The sequence below is a fragment of the Cricetulus griseus genome, chromosome 6 (assembly GCF_003668045.3).
Source record: "Cricetulus griseus strain 17A/GY chromosome 6, alternate assembly CriGri-PICRH-1.0, whole genome shotgun sequence".
Taxonomy (NCBI): domain Eukaryota; kingdom Metazoa; phylum Chordata; class Mammalia; order Rodentia; family Cricetidae; genus Cricetulus; species Cricetulus griseus.
Window position 1 is genome coordinate 59,273,278 of NC_048599.1, and position 19,508 is coordinate 59,292,785.

The 19,508-nt window shown below is 46.0% G+C and overlaps 2 protein-coding genes across 3 annotated transcripts in view; one reads left to right on the top strand and one right to left on the bottom strand.

Moving 5' to 3' along the window:
- Nucleotides 1-109: 109 nt before the first annotated feature.
- On the bottom strand, nt 110-7,066 carry Zfyve19 (zinc finger FYVE-type containing 19). 2 transcript variants are annotated; one of them, XM_027422176.2, is made up of 11 exons: nt 6,787-7,066; nt 5,269-5,390; nt 5,052-5,102; nt 4,601-4,719; nt 4,363-4,508; nt 3,889-3,997; nt 1,904-2,113; nt 1,453-1,529; nt 1,082-1,180; nt 854-954; nt 110-766 (listed from the first exon to the last, which is right to left on the bottom strand). In XM_027422176.2, exons 1-11 carry the CDS (start codon nt 6,838-6,840, stop codon nt 688-690), a joined length of 1,167 nt encoding a protein of 388 aa, XP_027277977.1. In that variant the 5' UTR covers nt 6,841-7,066; the 3' UTR covers nt 110-687. The 2 variants fall into 2 exon arrangements, with proteins under 2 accessions (XP_027277977.1, XP_027277976.1); XM_027422175.2 differs by having other exon boundaries at nt 854-981.
- A 65-nt stretch (nt 7,067-7,131) lies between these two features.
- Nucleotides 7,132-19,508, top strand: part of Dnajc17 (DnaJ heat shock protein family (Hsp40) member C17) — a 34,686-nt gene continuing 22,309 nt past the window's right edge. Inside the window, exon 1 of the mRNA XM_027422177.2 lies at nt 7,132-7,279. Coding sequence (XP_027277978.1) covers nt 7,202-7,279 — 78 coding nt within the window. The 5' untranslated portion in view covers nt 7,132-7,201. The remainder of the gene's footprint in view (nt 7,280-19,508) is intronic.

Below are 19,508 nucleotides of genomic sequence, written 5' to 3' on the forward strand. Positions count from 1 at the left end.
AGATAAAAAGGGTCTGGAGCTAGGGATATAGCTCAGTGGTAGAGTCCTTGTTCAGCATGTGCAAGGCCCTGGGTTCAAACCCCCAGTACAGAGAAAAAAATTCTTGGGCTAATGACTCTATAACATATTTTATTTTATTTATTTTACATTTTGTTTATTTATTTATTTATTTAATTTTATTTTTTTACCATTGAAATTGTTTTAATGTTGTTGCAACTCCAAAATGCAACAATCATCAGCTTGTAAAAGACCCAAATTTCAAAGTCATTTTAATTACTCCTTCAGACCTATTCTCATATGATATCATAACATTTTACATTTTAAATTAGAATAATTTATCAACAGCATCTTTTATTAGCTCCACTATAGGCCAGGGCTGGGCCCTGGAAACGGGTTTCAGGGCTCATCCTTAGGTTCAGTCTGATCTTCCCTATCTGCCTCTCAGTTTTAGTCCAGCCTCCTAGAGGGGGCCCTTACTCCTCCTTCCCTCTGGCTCCTCTAAGAGTCATGACCTTCAATGGACTCTTTCTTCTTTACACTGACTGCAAAGCTCACAAGAGTGTGTTTACCATCAGTAGAGCAGGATCGGCTATCCCACTGGATGCCCTGACACCGGGCCCGGGGGAGCTGTCCCAGCCTGCTGGCTGCCTGTGGCTCTGCCACCTCAGGAGGGCATCAGGGTTTTCCTCAGTGTTCTCGGCCAGGTGGTCGGGGGCGGTAGGCAGAAGTCTGATGCTCTTTAAGATCAAAGTTATCGTGGCCCTCCCTGGGGAGCAAAGGGGTGAATGGCAGAGATCTTGGCAGCCCTCAAGTCAAGACCAATCTAGCCTCAGAATGTTCTACTTGCACCCACCGGAAGCACCGGGCACAGTAGAGGTCTCCATCGCAGCCAGCACAGCGCAGGACAGCATCCTCATTGCAGATACAGCACCAGGGGAGCTCTTCTTCCGCAGCCTGGGGCCCAGGAAGCAGAGACTGGGTCTTCAGGAAGACAGGAATAGGGAAGGCAAGTACAGATGGTGCAGAGAGCCAGAGCAAGGCTGTGGCAAGTGTGGGGATACATGTGCCGGGCTTTTCTCACCTTAGTTTCTGCCCTGCAGGATTGGGCCCGGGGTCGGGGAGCTGGTTCCACAGGGATGTTAAAGCCACTTGCCTCATCCAGGGCAGCTTCTTCGGTGAGCTGTGAACAGGGAAGAAGAGAACTACTTCCTGCTCTCGGTCCAGGCTCCCCTCCCAGCATTTCTGGGTTTTGTGGCCTAACTTCTCAGCTCTTCAACCTTTACCTCCTGCTGTTTCTTCCTGGTTTCTTGAGATAGGAAATATGGACCTCAACTAAAATTGAAGCTGTGGAATGACCACTCATGTGGCCCTAAAGGCCAGTGAATGAGAACAGACAACAATGAGGCAGAGGCAGAGGCAGAGGCAGAGGTGACAGGTGGGTAACAAAGCTACCTGCTGCAGCACTCTCTGGATGGCTGTCTCTTCATCCTCCTCATCACTGTCTGGTAGGTGATAGTCCTGGAGGGTCACTTGAATGGGGTACAGGAACAAAGAAAGGAGTGAGGTGAGCTATTTCACCAGATGGCTGCCCTCTTGTCTTCTAGAACTGTTGGTTCCTGGGGGCACCTATTCAGAGCTGAGAACCAAGCTGCTATGCCTCCCTCCCCTAGTCCTGCGAGGCTGGGCCATCAGCCCTGAGAGTGGAGGGCAGTCTGAAGGTCCCACTGTCTCAGAGTCCTCATTCTTTACTCTGTCCATCATAGCTCATGGCTCTGGATGGGACAGATCCTTTGGCACAGGGACCCTTAGTAACCATTTTAGCACTGGCAGGGAAAGTGTAGTCTGAGGTAGCAGTAGACCTTGGACAGGGGGTCTGAATAAGGAAGCTATCTTCGGCCTTTACCTCTGTTGGGGTCCTGTCCCTGAAGTATAGCCAATCTTTTGGCGAGAGCCAGGATCCGTTCCTGCCTGGTGTTCTCCTCTCGTAGCTCAATGGCTGCCTCGGCCAGCAGCCTGCTCTTCTCCTTCTCCAGGGATGGGCTGGCCTGCCCCTGGGAATTTGTGTGCTGGTTCCTTGTACCTCCCTTGTTGAGGTCATTCTGGAGGGGGGCCACTGGAAGGGGTAATAGTTAGGAAGGCAGAAAAATTCCAGAAGCCAGTGAACCCATTTCTCAGCTATTTTTTAACCATATGTTATCAACTTTTGATCAGTACTAGGCTTATATTATATTTCTTCCATTTTTACAAATATAAAATAATTTGGGGCTTTTTGTTGCTTTTTTTTTTTTCTTCGAGACAGGGTTTCTCTGTGTAGCTTCGGAGCCTACCCTGGCACTCACTCTGGAGACCAGGCTGGCCTTGAACTCACAAAGATCCGCCTGCCTCTGCCTCCAGAGTGCTGAGATTAAAGGCGTGTGCCACCAACACCTGGCTGCTTTGAGTTTTTTTTAATTATTATTAAAGATGGGGGTTTGCTATAAAGTCCAGGCTGGCCTGGAACTCTTGATCTTCTTGCCTCTGCCTCACAATTCTTATGATTACAGGTATGTACCATCATGCCTGGCAATACTAGTAATTTTAGTTGTGTCTTTTTCAAATGCATCAGCCTCTATCCACCTAGTTAATATAGGGTGGTTATCCTATGGCTTGAGAATCACTGCCCTAAGGGATCAGGATATGGGAAGCTAAGGTTTAACTGGGCTGTCTTTCAGGGCTGGAATTAGTATTTTCTGAGAGCAGAGTGAGAGATCCTGAAGGAAGCAGCAGTCTTAGATAAAGGGCAAGAAGAAATTTTATCAGAGTGGATTTGGCTCTGACATGGTCACCTTGAGTCTAGAGTTTCAGAACAGGGGCTTTAAAACCAGTTCACTCCTGTAATGACCTCAGCTGGGAGGTGCAAGTAGGAAGATCAGGAGTTCATGGTCATGGCAAGTTTGAGGCCAGCTACATGGGACCCTGTCTCACAAAATAAAACAAAAACAAAAATAGTGTTATGTAGAAGGCTCATCCCTGCCAATTAAGGGCTGTGCCTGTGGCCAAGCCCCTGAGCTTACCAAGCCTGTTTCCTCAGTTATACATAAGGGTTACAGTCCTCCATCAGACCAGTGAGGTACCCACTGAGACTGAGTCTATACAGCAGTTTATCACTCTTAGTTCTTTTGACAATTCTCTTTTAGGGGGTGGGGGGCTAGCAACTGCACATTGGGTCCCAGCAGCATTCCTGTCTTTCACCTACCAGGTGCCAGCAGTACCTGTCAACTGTGATAACAAAAATGTCCCTAAACACTCCCAAAAGTGCCCTAAAGGTAGAAGTCATCCCTAGTTGGAATTCTGCTATGGAGCCTTCATACACCACTGTCCAAGAACCTCCTGTGATGTTGGGAACATGCCATAGCATGTCCTAGACTCATGCTGTCCATGATGTTTGCTGCAAGCTCACGTGGAGAGCCAGTGGTTGAAATGTGGCTGGCAGCAGAAGGCAACTGAATCTTAACTCTTCTAATTTAAACCTCTTACCCATTATCAGTGTCTTCACTGCAGACAATCCTTGCTAAGTCCTTATTATGAGCCGGGCAGTCCCAAGCCCTTACTGTGTTATTCCATTTATTCCTCATGACTTCTCCCACAACACAGGTTTTACCACACATTGCTTGAGTTTACAGATTAGAGATTTAGACAGGTCAAGGAACACATGGAGGGTGGTGGGACTGGAATTCCCCATCTGATTCTAGAGCCAGTGCAAGAGGCCTACACTGGCTCCATTTGAAGTAAGCACTCGGTACTCAGAAGCTCTTTAGTGTTGACCATCCTGTGACTCATATTCGCCTCCTCAGAGGGCAGGCAGAAGAGGCAGGGCATGACTATGGAGAAGCCAAGTGGACTGGTTACCTGGGGCTCTTCGTTCCCAGCTTTCATCGATAGCCACCTCAGCTGCCAGCTGTGTTAGCAGATCCTGAGTCTGCTGAGCCTGGGTCCTGGTATCTGGTGCCTGGTGTGCCTGTGCAGAGGAGGGAACCTCAGTGGGGAATATCGGGATGGGGAAGGCCACACCAGAAGTCCAGAAGAGGTCTGAGTCAGGGGTGGATGCTGAAGAGTTTTCAAAGCCCATGGAAAGGGATGAATTCAAGGTCCACATAGGTGAGTAGGTTGGCAGCTCCCAACAGGACTGAGTATCCACTCTTTGCTGACGCACTCAGTCCTGCTGCTTGGCACTGGTCTTTGGCTTGAGAGCAGGCCTAAGGCTCAGGAGGTAGGGGTGAGAGGCTTTACTAACTCCTGCAAAGCACATGATCATACATGTATCTGGGCTTCTGTAGGGAGCTTGCCCTAGGAAACCCTTCTCTCCCAAGCCACAACACTCACCGGTCTCACGGTGTGAGAAGGTGGTACTCTGCCCTGTAATGCTGCAAGCCGATCCTCCATTTCTCGTGTGGAAGGGATGGCGCCCTGGACTTCATCCTTCAGGGCAGCTAGCCGTGCCTCTATCTCTGCTTGTGAGGGTACTGACTCTGCAATTGGCAAGTGTTTGTAAGGGCTGGAGGCAGCTCAGTCCCAAGCCCTGCACCCTGCCTTTGAGGTCCCCCTGTACACTTAAACTCACTGGGCTTGTTTTCCTGACGGAGCCGTGCTAGGCGATCAGCGATGGCTTGGTCTTGTTGGGTCAAGCCCTGGCTCTGGGAAATGCTGGGCTTTTTCTTGGCTTCCAAGGCTGCCACACGCCTAGGAGGATATGAGGCAGACACTCTTAAGGCAAAGGGGAAGACTGAAGGCACCCATCCAAATCAATTGGGGCCTCTACAGGCAGTCTTCTGTGACCTCTATTTATGTGGTACTGCAGCCCAACCCAGCTGACCAGCTGTAGGGTATGTCTAACAGGGAAAGAGCTCCCAGATGCCTTTTCTGAGAACAGATTAATGAGCTGCTTTCAGAATCCAAGAGGGAAGCAGGAGCCCAAAGGTCTGCACCCATGTGGTCTGCAGATTGGAAGGAGAGCCCTGCTACTGGTGTCCTTGTCCTTTGCCATCCCCACTTGTCTTTTTTTCAGTACTTACTTCTTGTAGTTCTGAGGTGGCGACCACTTGGAGGTATTGTCGGGAGGCCCTCTAGAGAAGGAATTTGGTGTGAGAAGTCCCATCATGCCACCCAGCAGTGATTTCTACACCAAATACTTCCTAGGCAGACCTCTGGCCAGGGAGCACAAGGCCACAGGGCCTGGTCAGATGCTTAGTGTCACATCTGTCTGAACCCTTGCCCATGCCCATCTCTCACCTGGTCAGGACTGTGTGGCACTGCTTGCAGACTTTCTGTTGAGTGTTGCCAGCCCGAGGTACCAGAGCGTTGAAGCTAAGACAGCCGCTACAGAAGGCCCGGCCACAGTTCTTACAGCCATACTATAAGAAACACGAAGCAGGAGGATCCGTTTCTCACCCACCCCTGTTGGCTCTTCTCTGGGACTCTCTAAGCACTCACAGAAAGAAGAAATTAAAGTTGTGACCAGATGTTGGAGGAAGGAAGAGGAGTGGGATCCCCAGGGTCCAGGGAGAGATGGAGTAGAGGGCACAACAAGCCCTTGGTTTCCAGAGTCTTGTTCCGATCAGATAAAATTTCAGGCAAAACTCACATGCTTTCTGCCATTTTTAGTTTCTTACCATGGGGGTGAAGAACAAAGACAAACAAAGCTCTGTGAGTCAGGTCACTGGCTAGTCAACAAAAGAGAATCAGACAGAGTGTAGATACTGTGCTTTCTCTGCTCGGGCAAGATGGTGGGAGGTTGGGCTCAGGATAAGGGCATTAACAATAGCTTCAGTTATTAAGTGCTTAGTGTGTACCAGGCACACAGCTTGAACCTTAAAATTCATCATCTGATCCAACCTCATAATTTACACACAGTGTCATATTTGATCCTGATGCCCACATCAGTATCTCTATTCTAACAGGGGGCAGAGAGTTACCTGACTTGTTAAACTTAGGTCTTAACTGTGTAAATCAGGACAGCTGGGATTTGAACCCTGACTCCAAATGCATGCTCTGAGGTGCTCCGTCCTGCACACCATGAACTCATCCCATTTATTCCCCTCTATCTCCCCGGAAGCTTGCAAGGAGAACCTGGTAAGCCTGTGTCATGAACAAGAAAGCTTTTCCATTGTGCCCAGGGGAAAGTGGAAGCTTCGTAATACAACCTGAGAGTAACGGGCATGGTGTGATGCGCAGCGGCCCTAGGATAGTAAAGACAGAGATGGAGAAGAGAAGAGCAGAGAGAAGCAGGAGGTAGATGCTCCACTTGTTGGTAAAAAAGAAGAAAAAGGCGTAGCTTTTGGAAACTGACAGCAATAAGCTTTATAATTTATAGGGTACTTTCAGGTCCACACCTTACCAACCCCCCTTACAATTATTTCAATTTTACAATATTTCTTTGTGTGTGTGTGTGTGTGTGTGTGTGTGTGTGTGTGTGTGTGTGTAGATATGTGCATGCTATGGCACGTGTGTGGAGATCAGAGAATAACTTGAGGTAGTTCTCTCCTTCCTGGGGTTCCAACTGAGGTCATCAGGCTTAGCAGTAAGTGCATTTACCCGCAAAGCCATCTCACTGGACCTCATCATACCATAGTTTTAACCCCGAAAGCGAATGGGCATACGCCCCTCTTTACAGAAATGTTAACTGAGTTACTTCGTCAAAACTACACCACTAGAAAGAAGCAGTCAAACTGGGTCTTTGGCCTGCAAGTCCCGAGCTCTTCCCTTCGCCCCGCGTCCTTCCTTGGCCCTCCAGCTCTCTAGAACACTCGCCTCCTTCTTGAAGAGGGTGAACTTGACTGCACAGCCGTAGCACCTGCTCTCCATGGCGTCTCTCAGCGCCGCCGATTCGTAGGATCGCCTCTCACCAACGCAGTGAAGGCCTTTCCGACCCTCAGCCTAGGCAGCCCAGCCCTACACGCCCACCTGCGCCATCCAGCTGCGGCCCAGCGCGGGGAATTCTGACTCTCTCCGCTCGCCACCGCGCGGGCGGCGGCGGAGTGTGGGATGCTGGGAGTCGTAGTTCATTTTTCACGACACGCTCATCCACAGTCAGTCAAACCTGAACCGGATCACGCCGATTCCCAGGGGGCTTAGCGCCTTTGGGCCGGCTCCGAGCCAGTACCGCCTCCCCGCGCGCGCTCAGACTCCTGGGAATTGTAGTATCAGTTCGGTCAGGGCTGGAACCATGGCGGTGACCAAAGAGCTCTTACAGATGGATCTATACGCGCTGCTTGGCATTGAGGAGAAGGCGGCAGACAAAGAGGTGAGAACTCGAGAGGCACTGCGGATCTTCGGTCCTCGCGCCTGGCCGGCGCCTGGTCCCGGCTCCCTATGCTCCGCCCATATATACCGGACCAGGAGCGAGTACCGGCCTAATGCCTAAAAGGGGGGCCTGGGGCTTTTCCAGAAAGGACCTCTTTAGGGAGGGTGGCACTGAGGACTCGGAACTGTGTGACTGACTGCGCTCTCCTAGGCCACAGTGTGTGGTCGCCGGTTCGAATCTGAGAGCCGGGCCTGCTTCGTTGCGCCTGCGCAGCAGCAGTCTTACCTATGTGTGGAGATGTTTCGTTTCAGTTCCTAAACCAGTTTTTTTAGCTTCAGGTTGGTCCTGGGAGGGAAGAGAAGTTAGCTCTTTAGGTTCTTCACTCCCTTCTCAGCCTCTCCTTCTTGGATTTGGCGTTGAGACCTAGTACCGAGAGAGCTCGGTTTTCTTTTCCGCTTTTTAAATATCAGATTTTCCAGTGTTGCTCCTCCCAGCGTGTGCTACTTAGCGGGTTAAACAAGGGGAGAAGGAAGGCGGATCTTAGTGACAGAATTGTGAGGAGGACTGAAAGCCAGGCCCCCTGTTGCATGGCTCAGGTCCTGCACAGTTCAATAATACTGAGGAACACCAGCACTACATTTCACTCTCATTTAGTTCTTTCTCTGAATTCCAAAAATATGAGTCCACCTGTCTGATCTCTCCATTCGGATGTTTCACGGGAGTCCTAATCTTCCAGTATCCAAAATTGCACTTGAACTTTCCTGCCCAAACCTGTACCCTCCTTGGAATTCACTATGTTTGTAAATGCCACCACCACCTGTCCACTCAACTAGGATATTTATTTATGCATTTACTCATTTTGCATTGCTGAGAATTAAACGTAGACTCTTTTTTAGCCTGTTTTTTTTTAAGATTTTATTTATTTATTATGTATACAACATTCTGCTTCCATGTATATCTGAACACCAGAAGAGGACACCAGATCTCATAACGGATGGTTGTGAGCCACCATGTGGTTGCTGGGAATTAAACTCAAGACCTCTGGAAGAACAGTCTGGGCCATCTCTCCAGCCCCCTAAACATAGATTCTTTTACCTGTTAGGTAATGCTATACCACTGAGCTATGCTCCTAACCCCAGCCACTCTGAGTTACTCCCTTTTTATTGTTTTATTTATTTATATTTATTTTTGAGACACAGTTTCTCTGTGTTGCCCTGGCTGTTCTGAAACTCTCTCTGTAGACCAGGCTGGTCTGGAACTCACAGAGATCTGCCTGCCTCTGTCTCTCGAGTGTTGGGATTAAAGGCGTGCGCCACCACTGCCCAACCCAGGCTGAGCTACTTTTGATTGATGCCTCCATATCTGTCCTCTTGTCCATTTCTGGGTCCTAATTATTTAGCCTTCCAAGGGTTCTCAGACTCGTTCACCATCAGTCTAGCCCACTTCTCTGCAGCCAGTCTATTCTTCTGTAATCTGTCATCCCTCTCCGATCCATTCTCCTCACAGAAAATTAAATGATCCTAATACTTCCTAAAACCCTATAGGTACAAACCTGTAATCCAGGGTGAGAGGATTTGCAGTTCAAGGCTGGACTGGTCTACATAGGGAGACTTTGTCACAGTAACAATGATAAAAAAAGAACCATGTAACAGTCATTTATACAATTCCTCTCGCTCTCTCTCTCTGTCTCTCTCTCTCTCTCTCTCTCTCTGTCTCTCTCACACACACGTCAGTAATGTTTTTCCTTCCCTTCTGTCCTTCTGTCAGTTCATTTTTGTTTGTTCTTTGGAGATAGGGTTTCTCTACATAGCCCTGGGTGTCCAGGAACTCACTATGTATACCAGGCCAGCGTGAAGTCCCAGAGATCCACCTGCCTCTGCCTTCTGAGTGCTGGATTAAAGATGTACCACCCTATCGGATTGTTAGTCCATCTTGCTTTTATAATTCAGAACTCCATTTAGGGTTGGGGAGAGTCTTTGTCTAACATGCATGAAGCCCAGGTTTAGCCCTTAGCAACACATAAACTAGGTATTGTGATGTATACCAGTAATCTCCACATTTGGGAGGTGGAGGCAGGAAGATCAGAAGGTTAGTGTCATCCTTAGCTATGGAGCTAATTTGAGACTAGTCTGGGTCAGAGACTGCCTTAGTTTGCCATCTATTTTTTTTTTTAATCCCTCTTGGCCAAAAGCGATCTGGAGAGGAAAGTGTCCATTTTATCATATCTTCCAGGTAACATTACATTGCTGAGGGAAGTGAGGGCATGAACTTAAGCAGAGATCATAGGAACATCACTTATTGGCTTGTTCCTTCTGGCTGGCTCAGTTTGCTTTATTATACAATCCAGGAGCGCCTGCCTAGGGATGGCACTTCCCACAGTAGGCTGGGCCCTTCCACATCAATCATCAACCAAGAAAATGACCAACAGGCTTGCCTGCAGGTCAATATAATGGGGCATTTTCTCAATTGAGGTTTTCTCTTCTCAGCTGTCTCTAGTTTTTTTTCAGGTTGACCAAAAAACCAAAATCAAAACCAAACCCAAAATCCAACCAAATACACACACACACACACACAAAACCCTAACCAATACAGAGACCCCATCTAAAAACAAATAAAAACAACAAAGGGGTGGAGAGATGGTTGTGGTTAAGAAGGCATACACTGCTCTTCCAGAGGATTTGAGTTTGGGGCATCTGTAGCTGATAGCCTCTGCAGAAATCTGCATTCTTATACATACATACACCCATGCACACAGACATATATTTTAAAAAAAGAACCCAACTCAGTTTAATTGGCCCCTTCAGAGAGGTTTTGCCTATTAGTCCTCAACCCCCATGCTGGATTTGAACCCAGGGCCTTGCTAGGCAGGTGTTGTACTGAGCTACACCCCAGGCTTTGCATATTACTCTCTTTCATAGCAACTGGCTCTCCTCCTTTTCAGCACTTTATATTAGTTTGCCGTTAGTATTCAGCTGTGTTATTATTGCCTCAAGTCTTAATCCTTCTATGCTTCTACCTCTGAGAAGCAGATCTGGTTGATCAACTCACTTCAGTAATAGTCCTGGTGCCTGGCACATAGTAGACTCTTAATAAATATTTGTTGAAGGAATAAAGAAAGCATTATAGAGACCACTGTAATGACATGAGAGTCAGGAGACCTAGAGCAGTCAGTGTTGCTCTCTGGAAGTGGCTTTTCCCAAAATGTATAATAAAGAACTAGGGCCAGTGACCTGGTCAGAGGAAAAGAATACTTGCTGCGAAACCTGATGACTTGAGTTCAACCCCCAGAACCCCCATGTTGGAAGGAGAGAACTGACTCCTGAAAATTGTCCTCTGATCTACACACACACACACACACACACACACACACACACACAAGTGTAATCGTTTTCAATGAGTGATTAGGAGGGCTGGAGACATGGCAGAGGACCTGGGTTCAATTCCCAGCATCTACATGAGAGCTCACAACCATCTGTAACTACAGTTCCAGAGGACCTGACTTCCTTGTCTGGCCTCCACAGACAGTTCATAGATGAATGAAAATGCAGGAAAAGCATTAACATAAAATAAAATGAATAAAAATGAAGGACTAGAGCAAATTATGGTTTTAGAGTTCAAATAATCCACTACTATTTTTTAAAAGATTTATTTATTTGTTTATTTATTTGGTTTTTGAGACAGGATTTCTTTGTGTAGCCCTGGAACTTGCTTTGTAGATCAGGCTGGCTTTGAACTCAGGTAAATCACCTGCCTCTGCCTCCCAAGTGCTGGGACTAAAGACTGTGCCACCACCACCACCTGGCTTATTTAAATGCTTTCTTATTCAATTTTTTTTTTTAGATTTTTTTCTTTTTATTTATTTTAGATTTAGTTTTATTATTTTTAATTATGTCTGTGTGTCTGTGTATAAGTATGTGCATATGAGTGCAGGTAGCCACAGAGGCCAGAGGAGTTGAATTCTTTGGAACTGGAGTTACAGATGTTTGTTAAGCTACCATGTGGGTCCTGGGAACTGAACCCAGTTCCTTGGCAAGAGCATCAAGGGCTCTAAATTGCTAAGTCATCTCTCCAGTCCTATTTTAGTACTTTTAACTGTGTGTGTGTGTGTGTGTGTGTGTGTGTGTGTGTGTGTGTGTGTGTGTATGAGATATAGAATTACAGTTATGAGTCACTTGATGTGGATGCTGGAAACTGAACTTGGGCCCTCTGTAAGAGCAAATGTACTCTCTTACCTACTATGTCATTACTTCAGCCCCTAGTGATTTTTTTTTTTTTTTTTTTTGTGGATATGTACTCAGAATGGTTTTTACATGTTGAAAGCACTGTATTGTAACAAGCAAGCAAAGAAAACAACAAAACATTCCAAACAACTCAATTTAAAATTTAGGTCAAAGTGAGGCTGGAGAGGAGGTTCAGTGGTTAAGAGTGCAGAGGACCTGATTTGACTCCTATCACCCCTGTCGGGTGGTTGACAACTGCCTATCACTTTAGCTCTAAGGGGATGAGATGCCTTTGGCCTCTGGGTACCCACAGCTCCAGGTTTAGTGTGAGATCTTGTCTCGAAAAGTAGCTGGGTTGGGTATGGTGGGACAGGTCTTTAACCCTAGTACTTGAGAGGCTGAGGTAGGTGTATCTCTGAGTTTAAGCCCAGTTTGGTTTACAAGGTCTACATGTCTCAAACAAATAACACATTAGGATGAGATACTGCTCCCTATCAGCTAGGATAGCTGTTATAGAAAAGTAAAACTCCAAAGCTAAAATAAATACACAGCCGAATTCAAGATGTAGAGAAATTGGAACTATTGCATGTTGCTTGTGGTATGGCTATTGTTAAATGGTTATGAGGATTTCTTAGGATGCTAAATATTAAATATAGGATTGCCATATGGTAATTTGGTATCTTTAATGAGGTGCCCCTAGTCTTTGACATTTGAACACTTGGTCCTCAACTGATGGCACTGTTTGGGAAGTTTAAGAGATGTGGCCCTGTTAGAGGAAGTATGTCAGTGGAAGCAGGCTTTGAGAGTTAAAATACTGGTCATCAGCTGGGCAGTGGTGGCACACACTTGAATCCTAGCACTCGGGAGGTAGGGGCTGAGGCAGACCTCTGAGTTCAAGGGTAGCCTAGTCTACTGGTCTACAAAACAAGTTCTAGGATAACCAGGACTGCACAGAAAAAAAAAAAAAAAAAAAAAAAAAAAACTTCAGTCATTTCTAATGTGTTTATGTGTTTTCTCTGCTTCCTGCTTGTAGCTCAAAGTGTGAGCTCTCAGTTTGTTGTTGCAGTTGCCATGCAAGCCCACTGCCATGCCCGAGATGGTGATAGACTACTATCCCTCTGGAACCATAAGCCCAAGAAACCCTTGCTTTTGTAAGTTGCCTTAGTTAGGGTGTGTTATCAGGTTCTCATGGAGCCAAAACTGTTCTTGAACTCCTGGTCTTCCTTCTACCTCCCAGGTGCTGGAATTCCAGGTGTTTGCCTAGCTTCTTCTTTTTATGTTTTAAATTGTGGCAAACATATATAACATAACAAAATCGAGCATTTTATTCCTTTCTGAATAGAATTTTCAATGGTATTAAGAACATTCACAAGTGCCGGGACAGGCGCCAAAGCTACACAGAGAAACCCTGTCTCGAAAAAACAAAAACAAAACAAAACAAAAGGACATTCACACCAGGTGGTGGTGGCACATGCCTTTAGTCCCAACACTCAGGAGACAGAGGCATTCGGATCTCTGTGAGTTCAAGGCCAGCCTGGTTTACAGACCAAGTTCCAGGGCAGCCAGAACTGTTTCACAGAGAAACTCTGTCTTGAAAAACAAAAACAAACAAGCAAACAAAAACTCACATTGCTGTACCACCATCACTACCATTTTCTATCCGAAGAACTTCACCATCATCCCAAATAAAACCTTGTACCAAATAAACATAACTCCCATTTCCCCTCCCCTAACCTGTGAAATCCTAGCTACTGTTCTCCTTTCCTCTGTGAATAGGATTCTGTGCACCTCCAGTAATATTTGTCATTTTATATATGGCTTATTTCACTTAGTGTAGTGTTTACAGGAGTTAACCATGTTATAGCTGTGTCAGAATCTCCTTTCTAAAGTTGAATTCCATTGCATGAATTTCTATCCGTTAATCTGTCGATGAGTATTTGGGTTGTTTTGCCTTTTCAGTAAGTGTATAAGGCTACTATGGACATGGCTGTACAGATCTGTTTGAGCTCTGTATTCTCCAGTAGAATTCTCTGTATTCTACTGGAGCTCAGTAGTAGAGAGCTTGCTTGTGTTGCAATCCCTGGAGTTTGATTTCCAGCACCACCAAAAAACAGAAAGCCGTCTTTTAGATATAAACTCAATCCAGAGCCACTTGGCCATATGTTGATTCTGTGTGTAGTCACTTAGGACCTTCAGCAGTAACATGCACAGCAGCCATGCAGTAACTTCCCTCCTCCTCATTGCCAAAACATGGTACTTCCTATTTTCCGTGTTTTGGGTAACAAAAAATTAGGGCACCTATGAGGCATTGTTGTTGTTTTTCTGGGGGCGGGGCTATTGTGACAGGTTTTCTATGTATAGCCTTAGCTGTCCTAGAACTCACTCTGCAGACTAGGCCGGCCTCCAACTCACAGAGAGCATCTGTCTCCTGAGTGCTGGGATTAAAGTTGTGCACCACCACCACCTGGCTTTTTTTTCTTTTTTTTATTTCATGAGTATGGGTATTTTGCCTTCATGTGTGTTTTGTGCACCACATGCGTGCAATCCTTGAGGAAGTCAGAAGAGGGTGTCTAGTCACCTGGAATTGGCGTTTTAGATAGTTTAGAGTACCTGGGAGTGAGATGTTGGGAATCAAACCTCGGTCCTCTGCAAGAGCAGCCTATTTTTATTTATTTGTTTGTTTTGTTTTAAACTCACCTAAACAAACCTGTTTCAGGGACTTTTACACCTAATACTTCTGCTAGAACATTCTTTGTTCATGGCAGTTGGCATCTAATTGACCCTGGAAGAGGGTTTCCCTGATGAGCTGTTTCAATTAGTTGTCCCACACTTTCAATGAGCCTTGTCTGTCCAGGTGTGAGACCTCACAGCTGCCTGTTATGTTAATGTCATTTGCTCACTTTTGGCCTCTCCCATCAGGGTGTAAAAAAATCCTGGCAGAGACTTCCTGTTTTGTTTGCTGCAGTTACTGCTCCTAGAACATCTTGACAGATGTTCTGTAAACACTTGGTGAATGATTGAATGAGCATACAGTGTTGTTTTCAGGCAAAGTGAAGTCAGTAGACCAAAAGTTAATGCATTTACAAGATTATGATTCATGATGCAAACTGCCTTGCAGAAAGGTTGCAGTGATTTACATTCCCACCAAGTAGGTATAAGGTCACCCACCTCTGCTTGAATCCCTGACATTTGACAGTAACATACCGGGTACCTAGTGCCTTGCCAGGGCAGGCACACCCTGAACCTTCACAGAGTCAAACTTTCTTTTCCTTCCTTCTTGTGTGTTTATGGAAACACACTTGTGTGAGGAGGGCAGAAACATTTTCTGTAAACATTATTTCTGGTCCTGGGAATCAAACCCAGGGCCTTGTACATACTAAGCATGCACTCTTCCACCAAGCTGTCTCATAACCAGGAAACAGTTTTGTTAAGTGCCTACTTGGTGTGAAGCTGTACCGGGTGGTGATACAAACATGAACTAAGTTGTCCCTGGTGAGTGGCCACTTCTGTTTTGTTTCTAGTCTCTATTTCTTGTTTCTGGGTCTCATCATTTTGAAATTCAGAGACAAATGGTGATTTTCCTAGCTCACATTTTCTTTTTCCAAGTTGTTATATTTTTCTTAACCATGTGTATGTGTCTATTTGTTGCGCATGCATACATGAATACAGGTACCCATGAAGGCCAAGGATCCCCTGGAGCTGGATTACAGGTGGTTGTGAGCTGCCTGATGTGGTAGGAATGATGGTAGGAATCGAACTCAGGTCCTCTGCAAGATGAGTAAATACTCTTAACCACTGAGCCATTTCTGGCCCCAAAGCTGACATTTTGTAGTCAGATGATGTAGACACGTGCTGTGCATAGAGTAAGAGTTTTTCTAACTTATCTTCAGTGAGGTCAAAAATTACTACCTGTCATAGCTGCCATGGTTTGAAGGTGGATGGGTATCACTGTAGAACACCCTGCCCTGCTGTTCATTGTGAATGTATTCGTAGTCTTTGTACTTACTTGCAGTTGTGGCTAAGGAAAGGACTTTGGAGCCAGACAGCCTGAATATAGCTCATGACTTACCTCACTGGTAACTGAACAAATATTTAACTTCTCTGTGCTGTGGCTTCCTCATCTACCCAATAGAAGTGATGGCAGCCCCTCCTGATTACATTACTGTGGGTCTGGCTCCATACAACACCTGGCATACTATCAGGTAGTTCTTGCTGTCTGCATTCTCATTGCAAGTTCTGTATTTTGTTTTTTGAAACAGGGTTTCTTGTAATCCAGGCTTGTCTCGAGTCCCTGCTCCTCCTGCTTCTCCTTTGCAAATACTGGGATTGTGGCTGAGCACCAGCACACCTCATTCATTGCATGTTTTAAAGTTAAATACTTACCTGTGAGATGCACATCTGTAATCTCAGCACCTGGAAGGAACAGGCAGGGAAATTGCTGACAAGTTTGGGGCTATCCTGGTATACACAGTTCCAGGCCTGTCCGGGCTACATGTCAAGATCATGTCTTGATATTTATTTAGAAAACCTAAATAAAAGCCTGCAAGGTGGTTCAGCAGGTGAAGGGGCTCACTGCCAAGCCTTATGGCCCAGTTTGATCCTTAGAACTTATGTAGTAGAAGGAGAGAGCCAACTTCTGCGAGTTGTCCCCTCTCATGGATCTCAATGGAGGCAGAGGTCAGGATAAAAGGGAGGCAGGATCAAGTGAAACAAAATTGAGCATTATCAGATTTGAATATCTCATGCAAATCAAATTGATGGAGTTTATCACCAGAGACAGGTGGGCTCGTGGGAGGTGAATAAATTGTCATGTCTGGTTTCTGTCAGCTCAGACAGTGTAGTAACTCACGAGCTCTGGGGTGGAAGGAGGCTCAATAGAACTATGCCAGGAAAATATTATAGGAATAAAAAGAAAAACATGATTGACAGGGTCAGGGAAGCCTTCCTTGAAAAGGTGTTTTTGTCCAAAACTTTAGGGAAAAAAAGATTATCAGTTGGAGACTCGAGAGATGACTCAATGGTTAAGACGTTTTGTTGTTTTGTATAGAACCTGGGAATGGTGGCTCACAACTGTTATTCTTTTGCTTAAATTAGAAATAAAGAAAAGGAGGCGCAAGATGAGACATGAGACTAGTTTATTATAGGCCCGGCACAGTAAAAAGACTAAGAGAGAAGAACAGGGTTAATGGCTGACTGCCATGGCCGGTCCCCATAGAGAGGCAGAGAGAGCGCGGAGGTGGGAGAAGAGAAGAGAAGAACAGAGTAGAGAGAGAGCGTAAATGGACAGGGGTCTGTCTTTTAAAGGGTCCTTTGCACCTGTGTGCAGAGTTGGTTCCCATGGAAGCCTGGGCTGACCCGGGTACTGCCTGAGCGGATTCCGCCAGGTAACAGAGGCAGGCCAGCATAATGCCTGAACCTTTCAACAGCCATCTGTAACTTCAGTTCTAGGGGATTCGCTGCCCTTCTCTCACTTCCACAGGCACCAGGAACACACATGGTACACAGACATAAATACAGACAAAAACACCCTAAAATGGGGTAAACAACCAAACGAACAAACAGAAAACCAGAAGGGAATCCTCATGATTAGTTACTATGTCATTGATCTACAGAGGCTCTGAAACATGGCCCAGACTGTCCAGTGAATGAGTGTTAGCCTCAGACCAGGGCTCAGTGTCATATTTTTTCTGGTCCCTGTGAATTTTTCCTTCTGTTTTTAGCAGCCTGACCCCTCATCATTTGAAAAGATAAAGCAAAGTTCCTAAAGACACATTTTTGAATTTTAGTGTTTTGGGGTTTTTTTTTGTTTTTGTTTTGGGGGGGTGTTTTTTTTTTTTTTTTTGGTTTTTTGGTTTTTTGGTTTTTCAAGACAGTGTTTCTCTGTAGCTTTGGAGGCTGGCCTCAAACTCACAGAGATCCACCTGCCTCTGCCTCCCGAGTGCTGGGATTAAAGGTGTGTGCCACCAACACCTGTCAATTTTTAGGTATTTTATTATGACAAAGTCTCATGTAGCCCAGTCCTACAAAGTCTCATGTAGTCTCATGTCCTAACATCTGAGACTGACTTTGAACTCCTGATCCTCGTGTTTCATACTCTTGAGAACTGGAATGACTGGTGTGTGCTATCATGCTCACCAACCAAGTTTTTGTTAGTAGTTTTTTTTTTTTTTAAGATTTTTTTTAAAGATTTTATTTATTTATTATATATACAGTCTCCTGCCTGCATGCCAGCAGAGAATACCAGATCTCATTCAAGGTAGTTGTGAGCCACCATGTGGTTGCCGGGAATTGAACTCAAGACCTCTGGAAGAGCAGTCAGTGCTCTTAACCGCTGAGCCATCTCTCCAGCCCCTTAAGGTTTATTTTTATTTTATGTGTATGTTGCATGTTCTTCACATGTATGCCTCATGTCTGTAGAGACCAGATGAGAGCATTGGATTCCCTGAAACTGGAGTTAGGGAGATTTGTGAGCTTCCATGTGGGAGCTGGGACCTGAACTCCAGCTCCCTGCCAAAGCTGCTAGTACTCTAAACTGCTGAGCCATTTCTTTATATGCTTACTGAAAATTTTATTTAAACCACATATTTTCCTTATAGAATGTAATGCATTTTGAGATACGTCTCACTATGTGGCTCTGGCTGTCCACATAGTTCTGCCTGTGGAGCTTGCTGTGTAGGATAAGGCTGGAACTCACAGAGATCTGCCTGCCTCTGCCTCCTAATACTGAGGTTAAAGCTGTGCTCCAACATGCCCATTGTTCATTTGGAATCTCCAGCTCGACCCCACTCCTCTCTCCAATGCCTGCCCTCTCAGAAAAACCACCAAAAGTGACAGTGGCTCTTTCCCTGAAGCTGCTAGTTGCTCAAAACCTCGTCTACAGGGTATTTAAGCCCCTTCCTTTAGAAAGGCCATGTGATTTCTCTCCTGCTCCCTTCTCCCACCTCATCTGGGGTGAGGGGGCTGGAAAGGTTGCCTGGGAGTACTTTGCCCAATAAAAATGTGGTGGGTCCAACTGGGCGTTGGTGGCACACCCCTTTAATTCCAGCACTCGGGAGGCAGAGGCAGGCAGATCTCGTGAGTTCGAGGCCAGCCTGGTCTCCAGAGCGAGTGCAGGATAGGCTCCAAAGCTACACAGAGAAACCCTGTCTGGAAAAACCAAAAAAAAGAAAAAAAATGTGGTGGGTTTTGACCTAAATTGGATTCTTTAGGTTATCTTCAGGTCATCTGTGGATTTGAGGTGTGTTTCCAGAGAGAGCCCTTCTAGGCTAGGTACTGAGAACTCTTCACTGGAAGACACTGGTTCTTCATCAAGGTCCTGGCATGGTGGGTGGTACTGGAACCCACCCTCCAGGTCCTATTGGTCTGTATGTTTAACTCAATTCTGGCTGGTGTTCTGGCGTTTTGAAATTGCTGCCTGCTAAGAAGCAGTGGCTGGTTTGTGTTTGGAAGCTGCTCGTTAGCGTTGACAGTGATTCTTCACATTTATATGGTGCCAGAGAGCTTTCCCATGTCTACGTCATTTGATGTGATCTTCAAAACGAGGCTGGGAGGGAGGCAAGGACTATTAACTCCAATTTATAGATGAGAAAACCAAGTCTCAAAGGGGATAATTGATTTGCCTGGCATAGGGTAACTCATAAAGGCAGAGCCCCTGCCCAGACCTGGATGTTCTGCTCGGTACACTCCAGGAGCAATTAGGTTAACCAGAGATAGTCTGTGGGCCCCAGAGACCCCTCATTTCTGTATGAGTTTCGGAGAACTCCATGTGAGTAAAGCCCCCTGACACTGGTGAGCCCAGCAGGTGTGAAGAAATGTTAGACATCACAGCTTCCATTTGTATAGTCCTGTCCTTGAGGAATTTGCTGTGGGAAGGCCCAAGCTCAGAGAGTGGAGTTCCTCCCCTAAGAAAGGCAGAGACTGGGCAGAATGGCTCTTGGTCTGGGGGCCCAGCTCTCTAGGGGTTGAGGGATGTCTTGTTGATCTGGGGGTTGGGAATTGACAGCCTGAGG